The 21,116-nt window shown below is 37.9% G+C and overlaps 1 protein-coding gene across 2 annotated transcripts in view; it reads right to left on the reverse strand.

Annotated features, from left to right (window-relative positions):
- The window catches only part of LOC126259223 (anaphase-promoting complex subunit 2), a 96,024-nt gene that overhangs the window by 30,164 nt on the left and 44,744 nt on the right, over window positions 1–21,116 (reverse strand). For both annotated transcript variants that reach the window (XM_049955835.1, XM_049955834.1), the window contains exons 6-8: window positions 20,146–20,371; window positions 14,980–15,170; window positions 3,704–3,878 (exon numbers count right to left, since the gene is read on the reverse strand). In XM_049955835.1, coding sequence (XP_049811792.1) covers window positions 3,704–3,878; window positions 14,980–15,170; window positions 20,146–20,371 — 592 coding nt within the window. The remainder of the gene's footprint in view (window positions 1–3,703; window positions 3,879–14,979; window positions 15,171–20,145; window positions 20,372–21,116) is intronic.

Below are 21,116 nucleotides of genomic sequence, written 5' to 3' on the forward strand. Positions count from 1 at the left end.
GCATATCGAAAAGTTTGAATGCCTCTTATATATAGAACCATGAATTTCATATATAGCATAGACAATCAAAGACTATAAAAAAGCTTGCACATACAAATAGGCATCAACACACTATCAAAGATGTTATTTAATGTCAGTTAATATACTAAAAGGTGTTCATACACAGATTGAAGTACAAGCTGTGACAAACAGTAAAAAATGGTTATTGACCACACAGATCATGTAATGCAGTTAAAGCAAAGATTTCAACAGTAAAGTACAAACTGGCACAAATCCATTTGAGAAACTTAATTTGCACTGTGGTATCACCAGAAAACAGACAATTGCCTTAAACAGTGTATCACAAGGAACATTTGCTTGAGAAAACTATAAAATTGTGAGAGAAGAAATTTCTGTGCAATATTTTTAGCACTGCTGAAAGACATACGTAAAAGTACACAAAAATTATCCTAATTTTCAGAATTATTAGTTCCATCAGTGGGGAAGAAAGAGGAATAATTTGGCAGAGGTTAAAAAGGAATAGTTAGTCACTCAGACCACAGGATGAGAGGGAGCCACCTGTCATCAGGACAGGCGTACACAAAGACAAAGGGTGAGGTGATTGACAGAATAGGTCAAAAATAATACACTGGTAAGCACTGTGTCACCTCCAATCCACAAATGATGAGGACGAAGCAAGAAGAAATGATGGGTTATTGGAAGAGCAATGAAATTAAAAGCATAATTAGGAGCTAGCAGAAAAAAGGTATAAGGTAACAAACATATGACAGAGAAACAGGAAAAAGGGAGAACGAAGATTATGTTAAGAGCAATATAGAAAATAATTAAATAATGCACAATAAATAATTAAAATGTAAGAAATAATGAGACTGATGATGATAATATCACAATGAAAAAAGAGAGAGGATAGGAGAGTTGAAATGTGTATTAATAGAGGTTAAGTCCAAGGAGGGCATCTGAAAGCAAGGATTAGTACAAGGGCAAGTTCCCATCTTATTAAATTATTTTCTTTATTGCTTTTAACTTCATTTTCTTACATCTTCCCTCTCCCCACAAATATCACTTGTCCAACTAACAGTGTGTGTGTGTGTGTGTGTGTGTATGTGTGTGTGTGTGTGTGTGTGTGTGTGTCAGGTTTCATGTTATTAAGCAAAGTTTTTCATTTATTGTCAACATGACAAAGAAACAACCTGAAAAACTGAAGAGAAGCCATGGACTTGTACGTATATTGAGTGGTTGCTTACTAAAAACTGAAAGCTCTCAATGTTTCTAATCCAGGACACACACAAGTACTTGTTAATTACAGTTTTCAGTTCTTTAAAATGAACTGTACAATCTGTGGGAAATGAAGTAAAGTGCTGTTATGGAACTGTTGAAGTAAAAGTGGAACCTGAGAGTAGTGGGGAATATAAACAGCACGATATACATTTAGATCAAACAGCACCACTATTCGTAAAACACCAGGCACCCTTATTGATGCTTTAAATTAGATTATGGCCTCCTTCCTTCAATTAAAGACTGATAATGAAGGCTAGTCAAATACATTAAATAGGATAAATGGTTGTATCATTAAGGAAATTGAAATCTTAAAGAAGAGCTTAAAAATGACAATGCTATTATGAAGACAGCTTTGAGGGTATAATTGACCAGAAAGTTGACACACTAACAACCAAAGAGGAAAAGTTACAGTACAATCAAACAATGGGAAATGCAGGATGGAATGTAACAACATGGCAGTGTTCATTCAGTTGCCTGAGACTGCAGTCGTGTGTGTGTGTGTGTGTGTGTGTGTGTGTGTGTGTGTGTGTCGTCTACTGTTGATGAATGCCTTACTGGCCGAAAGCTTCATTTGTGACAGTCTTTTTGTTGTGCCTCTCTGTGACTCAGCATCTCCCCATATGGTGAACATTTTAGTGATCCAAGTGAGTCACAAAAACCAACAGATCAGGGCTCCTAACATTTGACTCATATTTAGTGTGTCATGTTATGTCAGTGACAGCACACAGACTCAAGTTGGATGACATTATACAGCTGAAGCCACAAAAGAGGGTGTGATACAAAACAGAGAACCGAAATCTGCATATATAAATAATTTATTCAAAAACAGAATCTGAAACAAATCAATAATTAAGATAGGTGTTACAAGATATTGAAACAGTAATGTTATGCAGGGCAACATACTTTTCTTCCAGCTGCGATGATTTTTAAAACAGTTGAAAAATATATATTCAACTACATGCTTAATTACCTGGGTTTGGATTCAGCCAAATTTTAATTTTGTAGGCCTGGATTCAATTATATATTTAACTATGTGTGCCTGTCATCTGTATCCACTCAGTCCTGATCTGATGGATAGTAACTCAAGTATTCATGAAAACATGACCGCATAAATACCCGGGATTATGGTTCACATGTCACACATTTGCAGGAAAGAATCTGAAGAATTGTTTAAAGATACACTGAAGAGCCAAAGAAACTGGTACACCTGCCTAATATTGTGAGCTCACAGAAGTGTAGCACGGACTCAACTAATGTCTGAAGTAGTGCTGGAGGTAACTGACACCATGAATCCTGCAGGGCTGTTCATAAATTCATAAGACAACGAAAGGGTGAAGATCTCTTCTGAACAGCACATTACAAGGCATCCCAGATATGCTCAATAAAGTTCATGTCTGGGGAGTTTGGTGGCCAGTGGAAGTGTTTAAACTCAGAAGAGTGTCTCTGGAGCCACTCTGTAGCAATTCTGGATGTTTAGGGTGTCGCAAGTCCGTCAGAATGCACAATGGACATGAACGGATGCAGGTGACCAGACAGGATGCTTATGCAGGGGTCATCTGTCTGAGTCATATCTACATGTATCAGGGGTCCCATAGCACTCTAACTGCACATGCCTCACACCATTAACACCATTACAGGGCCTCCGCCAGCTTGAACAGTCCCCTGCTGACATGCAGGGTCCATGGATTCATAGGGCTGTCTCGATACCCGTATCTGTCCATCCGCTTGATGCAATTTGAAATGAGACTTGTCTGACCAGGCAACATGTTTCCAGTCATCAACAGTCCAATGTCGGTGTTGTGGACAGGCTGAGGTGAGATATAAAGCTTTGTGTTGTGCAGTCATCAAGGGTACATGAGTGGGCCTTTGGCTCTGAAGGCCCATATCAATCATGTTTCATTGAATAATTTGCATGCTGACACTTGTTGATGGCCCGCATTAAAATCTGTAGCAATTTGCGGAAGGGTTGTATTTCTGTCATGTTGAATGATTCTCTTCAGTTCCGTTCTTGCAGGATTTTTTTCCATCCGCAGCAATGTCAGAAATTTGATTTTTTACTAGATTCCTGATATACACGATACACTTGTGAATTGTTTGTACGAGAAAATGCCCACTTCATTGCTACCTCGGAGGTGCTGTGTCCATCGCTCGTGCAACAACTATAACACCACATTCAAACTCACTTAAATCTTGATAACCTGCCATTGTAGCAGCAGTAACTGATCTAGTAACTGCACCAGACACTTGTCTTCTTATATAAGTGTTGCCAACTGCAGTGTCATATTCTGCCCGTTTACATATCTCTGTATTTGAATGCGCATGCCTATACCAGTTTCTTTGGCACTTTGGTGTAATTACTGTACAGTAAAATATATTAAAAAGGATACATATTAACTAACAATAAAAAGACCATAAATTTACATACCTCAGTTTCAATAGTTCAAGGTATCTAATTTCCTTTTCCGTGTTGTAATTAAATTGTGACAGCAAGCGATCAGCAAGCAAAGTGCGATATTCATTAACAAAAAGATCCTTGCTACCATATACATTGACCAACATAGATATTATGTCAGAAGTACGGCGACTTTTTGAAGGTTTTGCTGTAAATAAGAGAGAGTGTATAACTGCAGACAACAAATTCGTTTAATGCAAGAAATGAAAGAAGGATTTTACTCACAATGCACAAATAATACAGTGAATGCTGTAACTGTAAAAATATGGAGAACTGTCAAATATATTACAAAGCTGAAAACTACATTTTGCATATTATGGAATTTATTTTTCCAGTAGTAAAAAACGACAAAGGTTCACAGTACTATTTCTGATAGATTTTTTTGTTTTTGTTTTTGTTTTTGCTATTGCAGTGGTTACTTGTACAGTAGCAAAGAAAATGCAGAAATGCCACCACTTCACTCCAAAAATGAGTGATATAGAGACTAGTGACAGCTGTATTGAGAAACAGGTGAAATCACAAAACCTGAACAAAGCTCCAGTGCCTGACTGAATCCCTATCAAACTCTCTACCAAGTTTGTAGCTGAGTTACTCCCACTTTTAACCATCAGATACTGTATATCCCATAGTCAATAATTTGTGCTCATTAGTTGGAAGAAAATGCAGATAAAACCTTGAACATGTTCTGTTCTCAAATATAATAAGGTATTTCAGAGAAAATGACCTCCTCCTTGCCAAACAGCACTGATTCTAAAAACATCAGTCATGCAAAACTCAACCTGTGCTTTTCTCACAACATTATGAAAGCCTCGAATCAAGGAAATATGATTCACACAGAATTTCTTGAGTTCCAAAAACCATTTGACTCAATACATCAACACTTATTAAAAAACAGTTATCGCATGGGGTACCAAAAGAAATTTGTGACTGGAATGAGGATTTGTTGGTATGGAGAGTGCCGCATTTTCTCCAGGATGGGGAGTCACAGATAGATATGATGGTGCTGCAGACATTCCTCAGGGAAATGTGTTGGAGCCCTTGTTGCTCATGTTGTATATTAAAAAGCTGGCGCACAAATGCCATTATCTATAATGAAGTTTTATCAGAAAAAGCTGCGGAAGTATTCAGTCTGGTCTTCATAAGATCTCATGCAACTTGCTTTAAATATTCAGAAATGTAAAAAAAAAAAACCAGTACACTTCACAAAATGTAAAATGTAGTATTCTGTGACAACAGCATCAACAAGTGAGCTCTATTACTAACTAAACAGTCTGAGTGCAAAAAGATAATTGAGATGATAATTTACTAGTAGAGAGCTTACAATCCTGAAAAAGCCTACTTTCAAAATTTCAAGAACCAGTATTAAGTGAGCAATCTAGGAATATACTACAGTTGTCTACATATCTTTCCAATAGAGAGCAAGGTGAAGTATTAGTTCTTGTTGACAGTCCTTCTCTTGTAACTACTAATCGATTCCAGATTTCCTCCACAAAAGCTATGCAAAAGCCATTACCTTCAGGGCAGGAATCCAAGTTCAAAAATAAAGTCCTTTTACGGACAACATTGTCAAGATACTAATGGACACAAGAGCATTAGTCAGTCATTTGTAAATCAGGCATCACATAGTGTGTTTTATGTGACTCTGGCCAGGATCTGATGAAACGAAATGTCTAAAAGAATTCAACCACTTTGTTTAATATAAAAGGTGGAATTATACATTGCACCTTGCCAACGGCATTTTTCATATCTACTTAGTACTCTGTCACACAGTAAACCCAAATATGTCAGAAGCCAACAAGAAAAGAGATCACTCTCCAACATGTCATGATCATTCCATATCACCATACACAGGTTCCAGCCAGTAACCAAACTGTGAAAATCAGAAACACTAAATGGGGGATCATCTCTGGAAGTGAGGTCACCACAGATTAAATTCCTGCATGGATGGCAATTGCCAAGAAATCACAACACCCTCGTAATCAACAACCAACCAGTCCAGGCACTGTTTGATTCTAGAGTGGCTTTTTGTGTGAAAATGGATACTTATCATTGCAACCTGAAGAGGACTATTTTTTGACATTCAAATGTGACTGTGTTGAGAGTTGTGAATATAAAATATGTTCAATTGACAGGAACCTGAGTTGTGAGAATAACTGTCAATGATAGAAACACAACCCTTCAAATTGTTTGTTTCATCATAATGCAGCCATAATGTTATCCTTGGATGGGACTTCTTGCAGGCATTACAAGCAGTAAAAACTGCAGAAGACTGGACTTCCAAACTGACAAAGCTACTCCAACAAGTTCACATAACAACAATTGCTCTGGATAATTGTCTGCCACTGAAGATCCATTCATCCCACAGTCATCAACAAGACAAGTTCTAATCAACAATCTAGACGCTCAGTTTAACTGCGCACCCCTAGCCAAAGTGTTCTGCCTTACAAAAGAAATCTGTTTGCCAGTGATGATCATAACCATCACAAGTGGAAAGGAGAGCAATGGGACACCAACTGTCATGAACAGCTACATCTCACCCTGAAGAGTGCACTTATAACAACCAAACCACTACAGCAAGGTCAGCTCAGTGCCATCGCTGGAGAATCGTGCTACACTTCCATTATCAACTATCCACTACTATCCAGCTGCCAACAGGTCTCAGCTCGATTGAGGAACAATGTCAGCTTTCAGATGCATTAAAGTCTATAGTGGAGACAAGATAGATCAAATGACTCAAAGTGAAACACTATGTAGACACTGGGTGTCTTCAGCTGAACAATTAACATCTGAGAAGAAGGAAGAGAAAATGCTGTGGCATAACATCACTCAGCCATTAGTGTGTCAATGATCCTCCCTTGTGGACCTAATGAAGAAGAAAGATGGCATATGGTGTTTCTTCACCAATTAACAGTGGCTGAAAAAAAAAAAAAAAAATCACCCAACAGGAGATAGGTCCACTGCCACAAACATGATCCCTGGTCCTGCTGGAGGGAGCAAAATATTTCTCCAATATGGTTATCCAGAATTGCTACTATAGATTGAGGTTGATGAAGCCGACTGGGAAAGGACTGCTATCATAACAGGTGTCAGCCTCTGAAGTTAAAATTTATGCTGTTTGGTCTGTGCAACAGTCTGAGCATTTTTGAATACCAGATGAACAACTTGCTTTACCATCTTAACCCTTTGTTTCCTGACATAAGAAAAAAGTACTTTTTAACATTTTCTTTGCAGAATTTATGCTATTGTGGCCTCAAATGACGGTAGGATTTTTTGTAAAATTTTATTTTATTTTTTACAACTTTCTTCTCTCCTGGTACTCAGAAGTACCGTCAGACTCCATGGACAGAATCACAACATGCGCAGAAAAATGCTCCAATTTTTATAAGTTGTACTTTATTCCACATAAATATTAAATATTTTTACATTAGAAAATTAATTAACAGAAATATGATATTTCTGAATTTTTTTTTTAATTTCACATAAATTTATTCTAGAGCAACTTCACAATACATAGTAACTTAGCTATACATTTTTGACAGTATATACATATCACATATTTAGTGATACCTCATGAAATTGTAGGAAACAGTTCTTCTTCTCACTGCAGTACAAATACACTTTACATGCACTACATTGTGAATGTGGTCTCGACTGAATTTTATTTTTCGTACACATTTCGCATCGTCCTCTTTTACAAGTGAACACTACAAAGTGGTTTCCTCTGTTGCCAAGACGTACATCCTTCGGAACATAAAAGTTATCCTTCCTTCTCTTTGGGAGAGTTATTTCATCTTTACCAGAGTTTCTCTTTTTGAGATTTGTCACTTGCTGTTCATTCATTAGCCCTAGTGCCACAGCACGCCTGAATTCCAGCAGTGGCAGTGCCCCATGTAGATAACTGAAAATGACGAAAGCATTGACAAAAGCAATTTCTATTGCTCCCCAGAAGAGACGGTTCCACCATTTCTTTGATCGGTTGTCAAGACCGTAAGTTGAACGTAATCTGTCTGCATGATCCACGCTACCCATGTTTTTATTGTAATCACATACAATAACTGGACATGGTATAGTCATACTAGTTCCATCTTTCTGTTTTCTTGTCACTACGCTCTGTTCAGTGCCATGGAAGTTTGACGCAAAATACACTACTTTATTTTCCTTCCATTGAAATACTGTTAGGTCTAAAGATGACTCTCTGTGATTTGATTTAGACATTTTTCTTTAGGTAAATTGCTTGGCAAACCTTTCCTGTGTGTTCTAATTGTTCCACAGGCAAATGTATTTACCGATTTCTATGTGAGAAAAAGTGGACAGAACAACTAGTGAGAGGTAACGCATTGTTGCTACAATAAAGTGTTCACACAACCTGACGGTACTAATAAGTCCACCTTATATTTTCCACTTTATCTCATTCACATGCAATGTAATGCTTCAAACTATTATAAAAAAACAAAGAAGATAAGTACGTACAATGGAAAACTCAACGGAAGTTTCAATAAATTGCACACAAATTCAGGCAACTCCATGGAAACAAGCACATACAATCTTCTGTTTTCACAGTAGCGCGCGAAAAACAATTTCAAGCTTTGACCGCCAGAGAGGTCTATGTATTGCACAATAACATCTATGAAACAGTAGAGCAGAGTTACTGTTACGTACCGACAGGCTCTCAGATCACGAAACTGCACCACGAGAAAATAATGAGAGTCAAAACTTACTGGTACTTTCAAGTACCGTCAGGCAACAAAGGGTTAAATAGACAGCATGTCTTTGACATCTGGATTTTGACACATGGCACCTGTCTGCTGTGTAGGATGACTTATCCAGAAAGTAACTGATCATCCAAGACCGTTTGTTGGTTTGGATGTTTGCAGTACCCAATGAGTCAACCAAATCAGTAGGAGCATATTTGTGGAAATTGGTTTGTGCCATTTGATTTCCACAGTAAGCCAGTGGAAAAATCCTGATTCACACAAAGTTACACATAGCTTAGCAAGCTTAATACAACTGAGGTGTGACAGGCACCCAAAAATAGCAAGCAACCAAAAGTTTTGCATCAACAGCCATTAATACCATTGACAACCCCCATGGTAATTACTGAAACATGCTCAACTTTAAGGTAAGAGGTAAAGCGGAACAGTGAGATTCTCCCAGTTCACAAAATCCTAGTTCATCTAGCCACTGCAGACATCTCACAGAGGAATTCAACATTTGGCACTACCCTACTAAGGACAATATTTTGTGAATGCTATTCATGTGGCATGCATTACTTCTCACAGAAAACTAGCAAGAATCCCTCTTTAAACAATGGCAAGTCCAGGATGTAATAACTATAATTTGGAAACAAGCAGTACAACAGTCTTTTCATTGTGCCTGTCTGCGACTCAGTGACTCTTCTTATGGTGAGTAGCAATCTAACCTTTTCATAATATTGTTGTCATTCCATCCAGGACTTTTCATTGTTTAACAATATGGAAAGGACAGACTGCTACTCACAATACAGAGGCGGCATCAATTCACAGACAGGCACAATGAAAAAAGATTGCTTTCAGACAAAATCCTTTTTCTGCAGTAGAACACACACACATACACACAAGCACAACTCGCATATACAAGGCCATTGCCTCAGGGCACTACAGTCGGGCTCTGGGGAATCAAAATAGCTTGTCCAGCTAATGTACTCAACTTAAAATATAAGATAACTGAATACAAGGTGTATTCATAAAGTTTTAATTGTAACCACGAAAAAATCAAGCTGTGACCATGAAACTTGGTTATGGTGTTAGTCCTTCTCTACATATTCATCCTTCACTGTGACATTGTTCTCAATGATGGACAACTTAGAGAAACGTTGGTTGTTGGAGTCTGTGTTTTTTCTGTTCAGAAAACTTTCCACTTCAAAAATTACCCAACTGTGATTCTGGACATGCCTATTATGCAATGGTTTCTCGTTCTAAGAAAAGATAAAGCCACTGAGTTCCATGTAAACTGAATGCAGGGGGTGAGCCAAACTTTCATAGCCCCAAGAAAGAGTTTGTGTTAACTGTGTCCTATGCATATTAGCTGGGACATTGAAAACTGATTGAATTGTTGAAGTGTTGCTCCCTTCAGGCTGCAGAAATTTTTTTATAATAATACACTGTGTCGGTGGATTGCACCATTTTGTTTTGGTTCCATGAGAGGTGTGCTCCCATGTGGAGTTTGCTGGTCTCCCATCGGGCGCCTCCCCAGGTGGCGGATAGGGGAATGCTCACCAGATATGGTGGGTACCGGGGAAATAAAATACCCGGGGTGGACCAAAACTAGCAATTGCTGCCTTGTAGTATGATATTGGCTTATCAAAGGCTAAAGGAAGAAAACCTTGAGTAAAAATTACCTGGTCCTCCGGGTTGGGGGTTGTGCAGTGGGCCAGCTCCTCACTCACATAAAAACATAAAAATGCTAAAAAACCTCATAATATGCCTCGGAAAAATTGGAACTTTGGACGACGAACTGGCAATGAGAAACGGAAAATTATGTTTGGATGCTGGAATGTCCAAGGTATTTCCACTAAAATAAATTTACTCCCTGCAGAACTTGACATGTTCAACATGGATGTTGTCGTACTCTCTGAAACAAAGAAGAAAGGCCAAGGAGAAGAAGAACTGGATAATTATGTACATATCTGGAGTGGGGTATCAAAAGCAGTAAGAGCCAAAGCAGGAGTCTCCATTATGATAAAGAAATCATGGAAAGAAAGAATCACAAATTGGACATTCATTAATCAACGTATTATAACTGTTGAAATGACATTATTTGCTAGGGAAGTTGTGATTATTGGCGTATATGCACCCATGAACGACACAAAAGATAAGGAGAAAGATACATTTTGGGACACCCTCAGGGAGACTATTGAAAAAATCCCAAGAAGAAAGAAACTGATTATCATGGGAGATCTGAATGGAAGGGTAGGAATTAGAGAATCTTGTAGAATAGTAGGGAAACATGGAGAGGACGAATATAATGACAATGGGGAACGATTGATTGCAATTTGTGAACAATTTGATCTAAAAATTACCAACACATTTTTCAAACATAAGGACATTCATAAATATACTTGGCAACAGAACACCAAAGAACTTCGTTCTATAATAGATTATATTATCATTAGGCAAACAAGCAGTTTCAAGGCAGTAGACGTCAGATCTTATAGAGGAGCCCAGTGTGGATCAGACCACTATCTAGTTAAAATGAAGTCTTTCTGGCCATGGAAGAATGCAAGGAGTGATACAAGTAACATAAATAAAATGAGCCAGACTGAGAAAGATGAAAATTTACCTTTTAATATTGACAGCCTACAAGACGAAAGTATCAGAACACTCTTTGCGGCCAGGATGGAAAGGAAACTGGTTGAATCATTTGAAGGAAGTACAGAGGAAATATATGACTATATAAAAGCTAATGTGAAAATCATAGCAACAGAGGTGTTGGGTAAAAAAGTTAGCAACCATAACCGTGCAGCAGAGTGGTGGTCAGAGGAACTAGAGGTCCTCGTTAGAGAAAAACGAAATGCATTCCTTCAGTGGTTGAATGATAAATCAGAAGAAACAAGGTCAATATACAAGGAAAAGAAGAATGAAGTGATGAAAAAAAAATAAGGATGGCAAAAAATGAAGTATGGGAAAGAACATGTGCCAAGGTGAATAGCAAATTAGGATTTGGGAGAGCAAAAGAAGCATGGTCTGTATTTAAAGGACTTCGACAGGATACAAAAAGCAAAACTAATCTCCAGCTGATAACACAAATGGAATGGGAAGAGTATTTCCAAAAATTATTAAATGAGGACAGAGAAGAATATCTAGAAGAAGGAACAGGGGAAGATAAAGGACATGAAGATAATGAGATCCAGATTTTAGAAAGTGAAGTACTTCAGGCGTTGAGAACAGGAAAGAATGGTAAATAACCGGGACCAGGCAATATCAATCTGGAGTGTCTGAAATATGGTGGTGACAAAATTGTGAAACTGATAACACAGCTCTTCAACAAAATGATAAATGGAGATTCAATACCCAACGAGATGAAGCTAGGTTACATTAATACAATATTTAAGAAAGGGGATCACAAAATTTGTTCAAACTATCGAGGAATTTGTGTTACAAACACATTAATGAGAATTTTTGCGAAAGTAATTAAAAACAAACTGGGAAAAAATTTTAGAACCCAAGAAGAACAATGTGGATTCACAGCTGGGAGATCATGTGTAGACCATATTTTCACATTACGGCAGATTTTGGAGAAACATAGGGAAAAATAAAAAAATATAGGATTAATTTTCATAGATCTAGAAAAAGCGTATGTTACTGTTCTAAGAAAATTACTTTGGAGAATACTACATATGGCAAACATAAACCCCTTCTTTGATTAAAATAATACAACAGATGTATAAAGATAACATTTGCCAACTTAAAGTTGGTAATAAACTTTCACAGAAATTTAGAACAAGCAAAGGCCTTTTACAGGGCTGTCCCATGTCACCATCATTATTTAAAATCTATATAGATATTAGCCTTAGACCATGGTCTCGTAAATGTAATAGTATGGGATTAGAAATAAGAGATGGAGTGTACCTACATCATTTATTATTTGCTGATGATCAAGTAGTCGTAGCACAAGATGGGGAGGATGCTAACTATATGTGCAATCAACTAGCAGTAGCATACAAAACTTGGGGTTTGAAGATTAATTACCAAAAAACAGAATACTTGACTAATGATTCAGATGAGCTATACATTGAAGGAAAGAAAATCAAAAAGATAAACACTTTCTGTTATTTGGGATCCATTTTAGAAATCGAGGGAAAATCAGAGTTAGAAATCAATAAAAGAATTAGTAGCGGACGGAGGGTCATTGGGATGCTTAACTCAGTCTTATGGAGCAGGAATGTAATGAGCAGAACTAAAAAATTAATATACAAATCCATATTAGAGAGTGTGGTTCTGTATGGAACGGAGACCTGGACAATTAACATGAAGCACATTAGAAAATTACGAGCTCTAGAGATGGGCTTTTGGAGAAGATCGGCAAGAATCTCCAGGAAAGAAAAGATAAGGAACACCGAAGTAATAAGGAGAATGGAAATAAAAGAAAGAATATATGACGTAATGGATAGGAAGAAATTACAGTGGTACGGGCATGTACGACGAATGGAGGAAGCCAGAATACCAAAATTGATACTGGAGTGGGAACTGGAGGGGAGAAGAAGAAGACGACCTGTGACCACCTGGCTCCAAAATGTACAGCACACAATGAGGAGAATGGGCACAGAGGAAGAGGACACGCAAGATCGAAACACCTGGAGAAATATTTTGAGAGTATAGTTTAAGAACGTTTATTGTTTGTATTGTAATTTCCAAGTAAATTATTATGTTGGAGATAAGCCTCTGTAATGAGGAAAAGCTCAAAAATAATAATAAGAGAGGTGTGCTACAGTACTGCAGCACAGGGTTTTCAATATGTACCAGGAATGCAGCTGTATCTCCAAACAAATAAAAAATTAATTATATAACTTTATTTTTTCAAACTTTAGGACTGCCCTTTGTATCACATGATAAAGTGCCCAAATAAAAAATTTCATATCAACTGGAGCTTCTAAACAACAAGAAAACCCATACCCCTAATGGAAGAACTAAATGCAAGAATCAAGGTGAGAAGAAGAGGGGGGGGGGGGGGGGGGAATCTACTATGTCACTTTCAAAGTACAGTAATTAAAGAAATTGACTGTATAGAATAATTTTTTGACTACACTACTAACTTCACTTTCCTCTTCAAATTTACAAAATGCAAGACTTAATCATAAAGCAATTCAGAATGTTCTAAGTAATGAGCTGACTGAAATCAGTGTGTTTTATTCTCTGATGATACTGCACCACCTCAGTACTCATAGAAAGGTCTGCCTTGTGAAAATATTGCTAAATGCTGGGGATCAGTAAGACCCTACGAAAAATTGCTCACATATACTCTTGTTTCAGAAGGAAGAGGAAACACAAAGTATGAATGGTTCAACTAAAAAACAATGTCAGAATATGGAAGGAAATGGCACAAATGGTACAAGATATGATACATATGACAATGGATGTCAACTCAGTAGTGTTTCCCTGTCACATCAGATCACTGTGAACATGCCACAACCTATTAAAGCCTTTTCTAGTGCTGGGATTGTCTTACCTTGCTCCTTGGGAATATTCCTTTAACACTCAGTCATCTAACTGTTAATTAATCCATGCACACATTGCACTGCTTGCATCTGGCTCACTTACATACACTATGACAGGATAATCAAACTTCTTAAATCTAACAACCTTGGAGCAGTCTGTGCCTTATGAAACACAGTATCAACTGAAGAATACTCATACATTCATGCAGACAGCTCACTAATTAAAAATGAAAGCACATACAATATTGTAAGAGAATTAATGTATTGAACTGAATGAGAGAGAGGAATGGTGTGTTAGGTAATTAGATCACACTGACAGTAACTTGAATAACTTGAAAAGCATTATACTGATTTTTGAGGTCACTGGAATTACATGGAATTGAAATTACACATTCAACCCTCTACTTGGAAAGCATCTTTCTCAACCACTCAATTCCCCCATCCTGGCCCCTCCTCTGCCACCATCATGCAGCACCTTTCCTTTGGAAAATGTGTGAGTTTCTCAGATGTATTAGTTAAGTGTAGGGACTGTGATGAGTTCATGTGGAGTTCATATTACTGTTGATTATGAGAGAGAGAAGGGACAGGGGAAACCTGCCAACAAATAGCCCACTCCTCTTGAATAGCCCCAAGCATGTTTATGGAGCTTAATGTTCCCATCTGCCAGCAATATACAGATAACCATCAATAGTGTCACATGCCCTCAGTCTTAGGCGCATTGTGGAAAGGTTTGGAATTTAATCAAGGAGATAACACAAAGTCTGGTAATCAGGAACTTAAAGCTGTCATATTTTCTCCTACTAATGGCCAAATGCTAGTGGTAAAAATTCTTCCATCACCAGGATTCAAATCAGCTATCTTCAAGTTATGCACCTATGCACAAATGTGTGTTAGTAACCTCTGCTACAGAGGCAAGAACGATTAAGGAAATTTAACTCTGTCATTATAGAATACCATGATTCATAATTAAGTTTATCATTTTGCTGTTTGCTGATCAACAGGTTAAGTTATCCCATTTTTTCATATGTAATAAACTAAGTAATGAGATATAACATACAAGGATCAGCATCAACTGGGTCTGGTGTCCATGAATCCCAATCAGTGGTCGCATCATCATCTGAGATCGAACCTTCATCCAGGGCAAGAACTTCACCTCGCACCAGTTCATCTGCCAATTCATTGGGATCTTCTTCAGTAAGACTGCTCACCACACATCGCACAGTATCATCTCGATGACGCAAATACTGCCTGTAAAAAATTATATGCTTTTATTAATTTTTTGCTGTTAATTTCACTATGAAGTTTATAAACTGCTGATATACAAAATGCACTTCTGGAAGCAGCAAATCTCTCTAACACTTGCATTGCACAGAATTCATGAGGTGAGAGATTGGATCACAGCTAAACCAAATTATCAGCTGTAGGGATCTGTAATAAGTGTGGGATAATTGCATGAAAATAACTAGTTCTAGCAATCTGAAAAATGTGACTCTTCAAGTGTTCCTGGCGGATATGTTGTAAATAGGTACCTAGCCACCAGCAATGTTGAACCACCTGAAGATGTCGGACAGTTGCTCTGAGAAAATATTGTGGAATTTGCACAACATGATCTGGTGGCAAACCCATGAAGAATATTTACAATCTGAAACATATTAACATATAAGCAAAATGGGTTTGTTCTTAAAACTCTGTGTTATCTCTAACAATTTATTATTAATTTTCTCTATGATAGAAATTGAAATTTTCAAAGTTGAACACTACAAAGAATTATGGCAGCATGCTGTCATTATAAAGTATATTTTCCTTGGCTTTCAAATCTGTATTGCGTGCTGAAGATGGCCCAATTCTGTAGTCATCATTTCTGTCCAAACTTTTCAATCATTTTGATCATGCAGAGTAATTATGAATTTAAAGTTCAATCGGATAATAAGTACATGATGTAAAGACAATAACAAACAGTATCAAGTCTTTCTGGCTAGTTTCTTGCAGTGGTTCATCCACACCGCAGTCGTGTCCCCTCTTAAGCCTTTCTGCTAGCATTGCAGTTACTTGTGTAAAACATTCTTCGACTTCTTGCCACACCAATCCAGGTAAAACCTTAAGCTTTTGATGATTACCTCCATCGTCTTCATCAAAAACAACTGATTGTCAAAACTAATGCTGTGGTGACCTTATACAGCCCGTAAACGGCTTCTGATTGGTTGGTAATTACATAGTGCTGTCACAGCTGGTGTCAATGTCTTCACTACCACTCCTGTCATAGCGTAAACATTGTGACAAAAATCTCTGGTTTTTCTCTGCATTGAGAGCTCGCTTCCATGCACTGCTAAGATTACATTTGCTGTCATAGTTGAAGATTTTCTCCCACATTCTTATTTATACACCCTCTTTAATTACACAGTCTTATTATGTAGGAACCTGGGACAAAGCATTTGTTTTGTCACACAGTATTTTAGGTTTGTTTGTGAGACGGAGCTCAGTAACTCTCGATTTCTCCAGTTCTCGATTTTTAATATGGCCACTGATGTTCTGCACAACTATTGGAAACAGTGCGTATAGACTAACCAATGCAATTGCTTCCACACTCACAAGGGATGTCCTTAACAGGGCATAGCATCTCCTTTATCTTCTTAGGAGATTGGAAAATAGATCTTATAGCTCACCTTACCAGGACTCAGCCTATTTTGCTGGATGTAACACTGCAGAAAGAAAGGAATGCAATTGGTAGCTCATCACATGAATGTTCAACATTTGCACTTTTCATTTTCTTTGAGAACACTGACTTCATATCACACAACCCACAGCCATTCTTTCGGAATACATACTATGGATGATTAATTTTGGAATCCAAGTGGTCCTTATAAGAAACAGTTTATGCTCTGTGCTGCTCTCTTCTGGACTGAATGGTGAAAGCTCTGAGTGCTAAGATATAAATCACTGTGCATTGGCTTGCAGCACACTGAGTGGTCAAGATGTCCATTTGACTTTTGTTGTACCAAAACATCTAAAAATGGCAGCCTTCCCTCTTTCTCTGTCTATATGGTGATCTGGATGCTTGGGTGCATACTGTTCACACATGTGGCCAGACCATAAATTTGTCGTCAATATAATGTTAAAATGAAGATGGATGAAGGGGAGCCAAATTTAATGCAGTTACTTATCTTGTTGAGTTATTCAGAACTGTGAAGTGGTGTATAATGTTCCTCAGCTGAGAAAGGCTGAAAAAAACTAGTTGTGTTACATGTGTCAACAGGGTGCACAGAGGTAGCTAACTGTCTTATATCCGTCAGGCATGTTCATCTCATTATTCTGGCTATGGCTATAACTAAAAAAACTGAATGAATTATGTTCTGTATTATCACTTCTGGTATATAAATTTGGTACCAAGTCTGCCCTAGCACACAGTTCCAGGAATGAGAGTACAAAAATAATCATGGCTTATACTAATCCTTCCAAACTTACAGCGGCACACACTCTCTTTGTAGCAGCCAGCTTAGGATGTTAACACAGGACATGTTATCAAAAGAACCACAATTCATAATAGCAAATAAGCATTTTGTAAAAAACATATGGTGGTTAATGGTTTTGAATGCTCACTCAAATGCCACTCAGTTGTTCATATTTAGTACTCTTGAAAGTTCACTGTTATGACTGCATAGCATGATACGTGGAATTTTTGCCTTTCAAAACAAAGTGTCAGTTCTCACTAAATCTTCCCAAAGTTTCCATGTACATCATCCATGGCAGATTACACACTTTTATGGATCAATTCAAAACAACTACTGCACAATCTTATAAAAAAAATGATGAGAGATTTGGGTTACTTGACCTCACATCACAAGAGCTGACCATTCACTCCTCAAGACTTATGTGGAAAATCTTCTAGTGATACCAAAGTGTGCAAAAGACTTCTTCTACAACTGGCTGAATAACATGGTAGTCTATCAGTGTTCTATTTCAACTTGTAAAACCTGACAAGCTCCCCCTTTCGACCATTCCCGGTTTCAAAATCAATTTACACACAAAATGTAAATCAGTACATTAAAAAATAAAATAAATATAGCCCCTGCTTTTCTCGTATGAAGGGCTGAAGTAAACATCACATTACTAAAGGATCAAAAACTGACTGCTTTACAGTCATTATCTTCCCCTATGTATGTGACTCATTCCAAGGTTTCACAATATGATTAATATGCTCACACACATTTATTTATTAACAATTTCAAGGATTCACAATTCACATTCACACTTTTCATTCACTCATACAATACATTGAGGTGACAAAAGTCATAGGATACCTCCTAATATCATGTTGGACCTCATTTTGCCTGGCATAGTGCAACAACTCAAGATGGCATGGATTTAACAAGTTGTTGGAAGTCCTCTGTAGAAATATTGAGTCACACCGCCTCTACACCCGCCCATAATTGTGAAAATGTTGCCTGTGCAGGATTTTGTACATGAATTGACCTCTCGATTATGTCCCACAAGTGTTCGATGGGATTGATGTCGGGCAATCTAGGTGGCCAAATCACTTGCTCAAATTGTCTAGAATGTTCTTCAAACCAATTGTGAACAACTGCAGTATAGTGAGATGCCACATTGTCACCCATAAAAATTTCATCGCTGTTTGGGATCATGAAGTCCATGAATGGCTGCAAATGGTCTCCAAGCAGCCGAACTTAACTATTTCCCATCAATGATCAGTTCAGTTGGACCAGAGGATCCAGTCCATTCTATGTAAACACACCGTACACCATTAAGGAGCCACCAACAGCTTGCACAGGGCCCTACTGACAACTTCTGTGCTGACTCGAAACCCTACCATCAGCTCTTACCAACTGAAATCAGGATTCATCTGACCAAGCCACGGCTTTCCAGTCACCTAGGGTCCAATCAATATGGTCATGAGCCCAGGAGAAGTGCTGCAGGTGATGTCATGTCGTTAGCAATGCTGTTAGTGTTGGTCTTCTGCTATCATAGCCCATTATCACCAAATTTCGCTGCACTGTCCTAACAGATAAGTTCGTCGTACGTCCCAAATTGATTTCTGAATTTATTTCATGCAGTGTTGCTTGTCTGTTAGCACTGACAACTCTGCACAAACACCACTGCTCTCGGTTGTTAAGTGAAGGACATCAGCCAGTCTCGGCACACTCTTGACACTGCAAATCTCAGAATATTGAATTCCCTAACAGTTTCCAAAATGGAATGTTCCATGCATCTAGCTCCACATACCATTCTACATTCAATGTCTGTTAATTCCCGTCATGTGGTCATAATCACGTCAAACGCCTTTTCACATGAATCACCCGAGTACAAATGACAGCTCCACCAACATACTGCTCTTTTATACCATGTATATGTGATACTACTGCCATCTGTATTTGTGCATATCACTATCCCCTGGCTTTTGTCACCTCAGTCTACATCATATGAGAAGAATGGCATCTGATAAATGAAGTAATGGTGGTTGTCCGAAACTGGAACTATTACGTAAATTTTAGCTTTTCAATTAATTTGCTGTTTACTTAGTTATTTAATAATAAAGTATTTAGTTACAGTCCTTCATTGACTTTTACACAAAACAAATTAAGATGTAAAGAAGTTATTTTTATGGAAAGTACTAAATTCTGTATTTTGTGTATTTCAGATTGGTTGGTTGGTTGGTTTGGGGAAGGAGACCAGACAGCGAGGTCATCGGTCTCATCGGATTAGGGAAGGATGGGGAAGGAAGTCGGCCGTGCCCTTTGAAAGGAACCATCCCGGCATTTGCCTGGAGCGATTTAGGGAAATCACGGAAAACCTAAATCAGGATGGCCGGACGCGGGATTGAACCGTCGTCCTCCCGAATGCGAGTCCAGTGTCTAACCACTGCGCCACCTCGCTCGGTCCTGTATTTCAGAAATTCCTTTATATATTAGACCGAAATTCATACTGTCATTAATCATTGCCATTACACAAGGGCTGCACAAAGAAATGGGTTGGTAGAACTGTCTTTAATCACTCTCAGAGATGTGCATAATATTTGGTATCTGTTGAGTACACATGCGCAGATTGGCTTGAGGAACTGGTCGACTCACATGTAACATACATTCTCCATATAATTTTCAAAAGCAGGTGATTGATTGTCTACCCTCATTATTTTTATATCATACTACTAAACTACTGATAAAATGCATGAAAATATTTACATCTTCTAAATAAGCAACACTCCACATACCGTACAGGCTGGGTTACAGTGTCCAACAGTACTCCTGAGGGGTCCAGTTGTCGAAGGGCACGAATAGCGGCAACATAAGCAGTCAGAATATCACCAGTATTGACACCAGGATGCAAGAGTCGAGTTTCCAGTGCCCTTTGTAGTCGTTGCACTAGGGTTTTGCGAAGATCTGTTTTTTGTAAACACACACGAAGATCTTCAACTGCTGGCTGTGAATCTGGATATTCTGTATGAGAAATGTACACAATTATTTGTATTATCTTCCTCCAAAGAAAGTGTATAACATGAACACCTGCATCTGTACAAACCAAGATACTAAAATAGAATTAGTATTTGTTAATCAATAATTAATAGTTAAATTGATAAAATTTAATACTGCAAATTCAGGAATGAGTGTGTGTGTTGTATGTGTTTTTACAGTTTATGGGCACTCAAATACGAATTATAAGCATCGTTGCTGAAATAGAAACAAATGTGTTTAAAATATCTAAAACATTAAAAAGGTGTAAAACACAAACTTACTGACAACTGCAATCACTCACATCCCTGTACACATTCACACTACTACAAACACTGAATGTTGATGCTCTAGAACTTTTTTAAAATGTGGATAACACAAGAAGACAAAAAAAATGGATGAGCCACACACCCAGAAAACACACAAAAACTCCTCTCTCATATTTTAGGGAACAACTGAATGTTTAACAGTATCTAAACAGAGGGCAACTCTGCACGCAAATTACACTAACCAATTTTTTAAGTATAAAACACAGTCAATTAAAATCACACTATGATCTGTAGGTCATAGGCACCATGCATTGGAGGACCCTTTCATTGGAACAGAAGCTGGATGTAACGGGACTGTGTCCTGTATGCAGACACGCAAGAAGGACTATATCTCATCTATAATGCCGAGAGGAGGTATGTCGTGACTGCACTGACTTCACTAGCCATAGCACATTATCCATCAC

The sequence above is a fragment of the Schistocerca nitens genome, chromosome 5 (genome assembly GCF_023898315.1).
Source record: "Schistocerca nitens isolate TAMUIC-IGC-003100 chromosome 5, iqSchNite1.1, whole genome shotgun sequence".
Taxonomy (NCBI): Eukaryota; Metazoa; Arthropoda; class Insecta; order Orthoptera; family Acrididae; genus Schistocerca; species Schistocerca nitens.